Source organism: Staurois parvus, unplaced genomic scaffold, assembly GCF_062004578.1.
Source record: "Staurois parvus isolate SC_StPar_1 unplaced genomic scaffold, SC_StPar_1.0 ptg000299l, whole genome shotgun sequence".
In the NCBI taxonomy this organism is placed as follows: Eukaryota; Metazoa; Chordata; class Amphibia; order Anura; family Ranidae; genus Staurois; species Staurois parvus.
This window is the reverse complement of record NW_028318095.1, coordinates 14,558,981-14,567,500: the sequence shown is the minus strand read 5'-3', so window position 1 is coordinate 14,567,500 and position 8,520 is coordinate 14,558,981. Positions and strand designations below refer to the sequence as shown.

The window sequence follows — 8,520 nt, the reverse complement described above, 5'->3', positions numbered from 1 at the left end:
TAACTGTGTATAACACACATGCTGGAGTTGTCAGATAAAGAGGGTGCGTTAGGGTAGGCTGACTTCTGACAGGGAGCATTCTTCTTTTATCAGCAAACACACAGTATGCTCATGAGCACAGTCCTGTCCATTCTGCTTACTGGGTAACTTTTAGCAGTTCTTCTTTTTACAGCTGCCAGAACCATCAAAAAACATCTTGAACTCTCTTTACTATTGGATTTTGGCTTCTATTATATATAACTTCTATACAGTGGTTTAAAGTATGCAAAAGCTTTTTTGTTTTAAATAGAGTAGGGAAAGGGTTAAAATACATAAATTGAGATAGGTGATATAAGGCTATATATAGATATCTACATCCCCCCTTTTTTTTTTTTTCTTTTTTTTTTTCCCCTCCCTCTGTATACCCTATTGAGTAGCTGACCCAGTTGAGCCTCAAGTAGGTATACAAAAAGATGATATATTACACACACACACACACACACATCTTTGATTCTTCTTTCTTCCTTCTTCTTTCTTCCTTCTTCTTTCTTCCTTCTTCCTTCTTCCTTCTTCTTCCTTCTTCTTCCTTCTTCTTCCTTCTTTCTTCCTTCTTTCTTCCTTCTTTCTTCCTTCTTTCTTCCTTCTTTCTTCCCTCTTTCTTCTTTCTTTCTTCCTTCCTCCTTCCTTCCTTCTTCTTCCTTCTTCTTCCTTCTTTCTTTCTTCCTTCTTTCTTCCTTCTTTCTTCCTTCTTCTTCCTTCTTCTTCCTTCTTCTTCCTTCTTCTTCCTTCTTCTTCCTTCTTTCTTCCTTCTTTCTTCCTTCTTCTTCCTTCTTTCTTCCTTCTTTCTTCCTTCTTTCTTTCTTTCTTCCTTCCTTCTTCCTTCCTTCTTTCTTTCTTCTTTCTTTCTTCTTTCTTCCTTCCTTCTTCCTTCCTTCTTCCTTCCTTCTTCCTTCCTTCTTTCTTCCTTCTTCTTCCTTCTTTCTTCCTTCTTTCGTCCTTCTTTCGTCCTTCCTCTTTCTTCCTTCCTCCTTCTTTCTTCCTTCCTCTTTCTTCCTTCCTCTTTCTTCCTTCCTTCTTCCTTCCTTCTTCCTTCTTCTTCCTTCTTCCTTCTTCTTCCTTCTTCCTTCTTCTTCCTTCTTCCTCCTTCCTTCTTCTTCCTTCTTCTTCCTTCTTCCTCCTTCCTTCTCCTTCCTTCCTTCCTTCTCCTTCCTTCCTTCTTCTTCTTCCTTCTTCCTTCTCCTTCCTTCCTTCTTCTTCTTCCTCTTCCTTCTTCTTCCTTCCTTCCTTCCTTCCTTCCTTCCTTCCTTCTTCTTCCTCCTTCCTCCTCCTTCTTCTTCCTTCTTCCTCCTCCTTCTTCCTTCTTCCTCCTCCTTCTTCCTTCTTCCTCCTCCTTCTTCCTTCTTCTTTTTTTTTTTTTTTAATTGTGAACCATTGGACCCTCATGCTGTATGTATGTATGTATGTATGTATATATTATATTTAATATATGTCTTTTTTTTGTAGGTGTGATGATTACTTTTTCATTAAGCACCGCGGAGAACGTAGAGGAGTTGGAGGCATCTTCTTCGATGATCTGGACTCTCCATCTAAGGAGGACCTCCTCCAGTTTGTGGAGAGTTGTACTAAAGCTGTAGTGCCATGTTATGTCCCTATAGTGATGAAGCACAAGAATGACCCCTTCACCCCAGAGGAGAAACAGTGGCAGCAGTTGAGAAGGGGACGGTGAGTAGACTTATACCTATTGTAATAAAACAGACTTTCTTATTAATAATTTGCAGAGAGAGTCTGATTCTGCCAAACATAGTTTAACTGCTTCAACCTCTGTGATCAGTCTCCCCGTTGGGCGAGGCAAAACACATCAAAGGGCATGGCCAGAACAGTGGCTGAGGCCATTCCTTAACATTGGACTCCTGGGGTTGGTTGAGCAGTATCCATCCCTGCACTTAACCTCTTCAACCCTATAGGACATTAGAAGTGGGGATACCGTGTTCATCCTTTGACAACCTGTTGTTCACATCCCTTGTTCACCCCTCCCCTCCCCCTGTTCTTGCACACAAAGGAAAATGCATATGTAGGTTGCTCACGCATATGTAGGTTGTGTTCGTGTATGGGTGCAAACGTTATACAGTGATACCTCTGTTCACGAACAGAAGAGTTCACAAATATTTTCTTCGGTTTGCAAACTTCAGTTCATGATCACGAGCCACGGCCATCTTCCCTGCTCTGACATGTTGTCATGACTTCCTGTAGGCGAGATCGTGGTCACAGACAGACACTGAAAGTACTGTGAAGACACTGGGATTACTGAGAAGCTTTTTGGTGTGCACACTTGCTGTAAAGCTTTTTTGAGTGCTTTTTTAGCACATACTGTACCAGACATCCAATATGGCTCCATAGAAAATTCAGAGCAAGCATGGTGGTAAGAAGAAAGTGCGGAGCGGTAATGAAGGTGACAAGAATGTGCAGAGCAAGCATGTTGTTAAAGTGCAGAGCGGTAATGAAGGGGAGCAGAACGTGCAGAGCGGTAATGAAGGGGACCGGAACGTGCAGAGCTGTAAGGAAGGAGACCAGAAGCACCACCCCAACAACTGTAATGAACAGAGTGTTGAATCTGATGAACGATAACGTGGTCTCTCATTTCCAGAGGGTTATGTAATGCAGGAAAAGACAAGTGACATTGGACAGATTTTTCACCAAAACTGAACCTGCAGCTAAGAGACAAAGAGAGGAACCCCTGAAGATCTCTTCAATGTCCTTATGGAGGAGGACTCTCCCTCCGAACATTAATTGCCTCCCATCCTCTTTCCTGTCCTCCACACCAGAAGTTGTCTCAAGCAAGTTTGGTGTTCTCCCTCTTCATACTGTACTGTACTTTGTTTCATATTTTTGTGGTTCAAAAACAACAAAATAAAGGCTCAGAACGGATTAACCTTATTTACATTGAACCTTATGGAAAAATGTGATTCGGTTGGTGACCAGATTCGGTTCGCAACAACGTCCTAGGGATCAGAACGAATTAACCTGATTTCCAGTGAACCCTATGGGAAAATTTGCCTCAGTTCGCGACCAGAGTCTTGGAACGAATTAAGTTCATGAACTGAGGTATCACTGTAGTTGGAGCAAGAATTCTAGCACCAGACCTCCTGTGTAACTCTAAACTGGTAACCAGTAAATGCTTTAAACAGTTGTCTATGAAGATTATTAAGTACCGTTGTGCTGCCACGCAGCTTTACTGTTTAGCAGTTGTTATTTACATGTTATATTATAATGTTATTTGGTATCATCCACACACCCCTGCTGTTTCTGACTAGTTGGTTGCTTCCACCTTCATTTCCTGTTGTAACACCATTTTAGTTTAGTGGTTATCAAGATGCTGTAGAGTGAGGAGGCTATGTACATCACTGGAAATTTACCTATGAAAACACCTTTATGTTCACACCTTTGTTACCTTGAAGCATAAAGAAGCATTGGAAAATACCTCTGAAGTTGTTATTCATTGAGTAAACTATCTGTTAAGGCGATCATTCAACTTGCTGCACACATTCTGACAGACTGGGTCTAAACGAATCTCGCCACAAGTACAACCGATGCCAAGACAGAACAGTAAATTTCCAGTAAATCTCCATGAGAATTCATCACACAGCCATCTCTGCAACTTCAGAACTGTGAGTAACCATTCTCCTGTATGAAGAACAGTAATCTTGTCTGTGGAGAAAAACAAGAAAGTGAGCGCTCCCACATCATCAGCCAATGCACCCAAGGCAATCACAGCAAAACCTTCAAAAATACACAGAAAATAAAGTGCGGCGCTAATGAATATGATATGAGATCCGTGGACCCATATAGGTCTTAAATAATCTAAAAAAGACACTGTAATAAAACAGAAATAATGACTAGTACTTTAGACAGATAATGTAAAAGGAATGTCCAGGCGAATAAACGCAGGATCTTGCATAGAAGCTAGTAAGCCCAGGATCAAATGGGAAAATTGCGCACTCACCGGACGCGCTATGTAAAAGCGCATATGTAGTATGACCCCTGGAAATCCCTCATCAAGCGGGTACAGTGGGTAACCATCCGGGAGCAGGCGATTCTTGGTAAAAAAGGGAAGGAACAGCTTCCAAATCCAGAGGTCCTCTTTAGCTTAGAATGGATAATAAGCGAGGAACTCCCTCCGGTGGCCAAAATGGAAATAGGTGTCCTAAAAATAGCTCCAAATAGGAGCCAAAAAACACCTCATAGTGTAGTAGGTAAAATCAAGAACATTTATTTGTAATAGTAAAACAGGGCAGAAACACTTAATCAGTAAATGAAAAACTAGTGTAACTGACCAAAAGTAATATGGCCGCCAGGGCCTCCTCGTGGCTCCGGGCGGCTACGATGTCACGCTCTGCTGGCTCCTCCTAAGGCCTTTCGTGCTCCAGCACATCATCAGAGGGGAGGCCACTTTTGGTCAGTTACACTAGTTTTTCATTTACTGATTAAGTGTTTCTGCCCTGTTTTACTATTACAAATAAATGTTCTTGATTTTACCTACTACACTATGAGGTGTTTTTTGGCTCCTATTTGGAGCTAACTATTTTTAGGACACCTATTTCCATTTTGGCCACCGGAGGGAGTTCCTCGCTTATTATCCATTCTAAGCTAAAGAGGACCTCTGGATTTGGAAGCTGTTCCTTCCCTTTTTTACCAAGAATCGCCTGCTCCCGGATGGTTACCCACTGTACCCGCTTGATGAGGGATTTTCAGGGGTCATACTACATATGCGCTTTTACATAGTGCGTCCGGTGAGTGCGCAATTTTACCATTTGATCCTGGGCTTACTAGCTTCTATGCAAGATCCTGCGTTTATTCGCCTGGACATTCCTTTTACATTATCTGTCTAAAGTACTAGTCATTATTTCTGTTTTATTACAGTGTCTTTTTTAGATTATTTAAGACCTATATGGGTCCACGGATCTCATATCATAATCTTGTCTGTGCACTGAGTGAAGCATCCAGTGTGAGCCAGGCTGCTGCTCTAGCTGCCTCATTGCAATAGACATTCAGCTCCCCAGCTCAGCCTGCTTGCAAATAAAAGTAACTACAGATTTCTGCAGATTTCCAACAAGACATTAAAACTACAGCACTTGTCATTATGTCTGACAGAGATCCCACTTATGAGTCACCTGCATGTAATCAAGATAAAACAGACACCATGCTGCATTCTGCCCGTCTTGTTAGAGCCCCTCATCCATCTTTGAAGGCAAGGGAGGCTTATGATGCAAGTAAGGAAGAGACATACAGTAACCTGACTGCATTATGGGAGAAAACTTTAAGTTGTATAACAGCCAGTAATGAAACTAGCAACAATTCTGAGCAATTGAACACTGCCCTCTCAAGGGTTAAGAAGGCATTTGAGAATTATAAAAGACTTTCTGAAAAGTACTCTTCCCTTTTGTCACATTCCAATGTAGAGGAAGCTTCAATAGAATTAAAGAACTTTATTTCTACTGACCAGCAGAGACATACCACTTATCTTGAAGCAAAGACACAGATAGAGGGTAGATTAACACAACTACATGAAACTACATCCTGTATATCTGCTTCTTCCAGACACTCAGGAAAATCAAATAGATCTGCCCGCTCATATCATAAATCATCTTGTAAGTCATTGCGGTCCTGCTCTGTAAGGTCAACACTGAGCGACCAAATACTCAAAGCTCGCCAAAAGGTTGCAGTAGCCCAGGTTCAAGCCACCTGTTCTGAAAGAGAAGCAGCCTTCAAGGCAGAAGCTAAATGCAAGGAAGCAGAAGCTAAATGCAAGGAAGCAGCCTTCAAGGCAGAAGCTAAACGCATTCAAGCAAGAATACAAGCAGAATCAGAGGCTCAGCTAGAAATCCTTCAGAAAAATAAAGAAAAGGAAGTAGCCTTAGCGGAATTATCCGTCTTGGAACAAGCCCTTTTAGAAGAAGGAGCATATTGTCCCAGCTTGGCTGCTTGTCAAGACCCTGTAGAAAGGACCCTACAGTTTGTCTTAACCCAGAACCACGATGATACAGTTCCACCTACAGTTGGAGATTCTTCCCATAATCATCCAGCAAGTCAATCGGAAGGCAACATGTCGTCAAAGCAAGCTGACCAACCAGACGCACCTTCCAACAGAGACACTCCACAACTACCGCGTGCCACAAAATTAAGTGTACCAACTTATCCAGCTCATGTGCCACCACAACCATATGTGAACAGAGATTACAAGGGCACAACAGAAGACTACAGAGTGAACTCTATACCTCCTTTAATACAGTCAACTTCAAACGCACAGAGATCTTCAGACACCAGACCCTTACCTGGATTGAACCCATCTGCAATACCTTTCTCTCCACCTATCAGTCAGCATCAGATACCAACCATGATTCAAGATGGTGCACCATCAGTATCACCTGTGGATGTAAAAACTGAAAGGGTTGATATTGCAGAGTTCAGCAAGTACATGATTCGGCGAGAGTTAATTACTACTGGACTGTCTAGATTCGACGATCACCCAGAGAACTATAGGAGTTGGAGATCTACATTTAAGGCAGGAACCAAGAACTTGGACATTGAACCTCAAGCAGAACTTGACTTACTAATAAGGTGGTTGGGGCGTCAATCTTCAGAACAAGTAAAGAGACTTAAATCTGTCTACATTTATAACTTTGAAGCAGGCCTCAATGCTACCTGGGAACGTCTGGAACAAGACTATGGGAGCCCCGAAGTCATTGAATCTGCCTTTTTCCAGAGACTAAAGGACTTTCCTAAGATTTCTGTTAAGGACAATCATAGGCTTAGAGAGTTAGGTGACCTCCTTCATGAACTTGAAATTGCTAAGTCAGATCCTAGTTTGCCAGGTCTTAGCTATTTAGACACTGCTCAGGGCGTAAATCCTATTGTAGCAAAGTTGCCTAGTCATCTCCAGGGAAAGTGGACTAGCGTAGGATCAAAGTATAAATATGAACACCATGTTTCTTTTCCCCCCTTTTCCTATTTTTCAGAGTTCGTCAGGAAGATCGCAAGAACCAAGAATGACCCAAGCTTCCTGTATCCAGATACAACCATCTTTCCTTCAACTACTTCAAAGGGTATTGCCACCAACAGTAAATTCAAGGACTTAAGGCATCCTATTGTCGTGAGGAAGACCGCTATCACATCCAACGTCTTGGCTACAGACACTAAATTACAAGATACCAAGGCAAGCAAGCTTGATCAACAGTGTCCCATTCATAATGCGCCACATTCTCTCTCCAAATGTCGTGCATTTAAGGACAAGCCTATTGAAGAACGCAAGACATTTCTCAAAGAACATAATATCTGTTTCAAGTGTTGTGCATCTTCTGATCATTTCGCTAGAGACTGTAAGATCGCCATCAGATGTTCCCTGTGCAACAGTGCGAGGCATGTGGACGCTCTTCATTCAGACTTGTTCAAAGAGAAACCTACACCCGGCAGCAACCCCAAGACCACCTCAGATGATGGCGGGGAGAGAACCGAGCAACATGCCAACCCCGTAACCACAAGATGTACAGAGGTGTGTGGAGAAGGGCTTCATAGCAAGTCTTGCAGCAAGATATGTCTTGTAAGGGTTTTTCCTGAAGGATGTCCACAAAATGCTATAAAAATGTATTCCATACTCGACGATCAGAGCAATCGCTCGTTGGCAAGTACAGAATTCTTTGACTTATTCAACATTAATGGAGAGGCCTGGTCCTATACCTTGCAGACATGCGCAGGAAGAGTCAATACTTCTGGAAGAAGAGCCCATGGCTTCATAGTGGCATCAGAATGAGAACATAGAGTTTCCTCTTCCTACTCTAATCGAATGTGATCAACTACCGAACAACAGAGAAGAGATCCCCACACCTGAGGTTGCACGTCATCAACCTCATTTGAGCCACATTGCTAAATGCATTCCTACACTTAAAAAGGATACGAAGATCTTGATTCTTCTAGGGAGAGACATTCCTAGAGTTCATAAAATAAGAGAGTTATGTAACGGTCCGGATGATGCTCCTTATGCCCAGAAACTTGATCTTGGATGGGTGATAGTAGGAGAAGTTTGTTTAGATCAATGTCACAAGCTCTCGGATGTAGCTTCCTACAAAACTAATGTGGAGGGATCATACACCTATCAATCGATGAAATGTCCATTGCACTATTACGTGAAGGAAAGACTTGATTTCAATCCTGAAGTTCCATATCAAGCTCTCCAAGGCATTACTTGCAAGCTCACTTCTCACAAGGATCTTGGTGATGCAGTGTACCAGACTACTTGTGATGACAACAAGATTGCTCCTTCGGTCGAAGACAAGGAATTCATCAAGATTATGAATGAAGAGTTCTTCAAGGACAACTCCAACAGTTGGGTAGCTCCATTACCTTTTCGTGTACCAAGGCTTACTCTCCCTAACAATCGAGAACAAGCTTTAGCCAGATTTGCTGCACTTAAGAGAACTCTACGCAACAAACCTGAGATGCAAGATCACTTTCTAGCATTCATGCAGAAGATTCTAGATAACCATCATG

The 8,520-nt window shown here is 42.2% G+C and overlaps 2 protein-coding genes across 2 annotated transcripts in view; both read left to right on the top strand.

Moving 5' to 3' along the window:
* The window catches only part of CPOX (coproporphyrinogen oxidase), a 42,297-nt gene that overhangs the window by 14,786 nt on the left and 18,991 nt on the right, over window positions 1-8,520 (top strand). Inside the window, exon 5 of the mRNA XM_089682947.1 lies at window positions 1,483-1,701. Coding sequence (XP_089539073.1) covers window positions 1,483-1,701 — 219 coding nt within the window. The remainder of the gene's footprint in view (window positions 1-1,482; window positions 1,702-8,520) is intronic.
* LOC149457908 (uncharacterized) lies at window positions 4,969-8,126 on the top strand. The gene is made up of 2 exons (XM_089682872.1): window positions 4,969-5,746; window positions 5,846-8,126. Exons 1-2 carry the CDS (start codon window positions 5,117-5,119, stop codon window positions 7,781-7,783), a joined length of 2,568 nt encoding a protein of 855 aa, XP_089538998.1. The 5' UTR covers window positions 4,969-5,116; the 3' UTR covers window positions 7,784-8,126.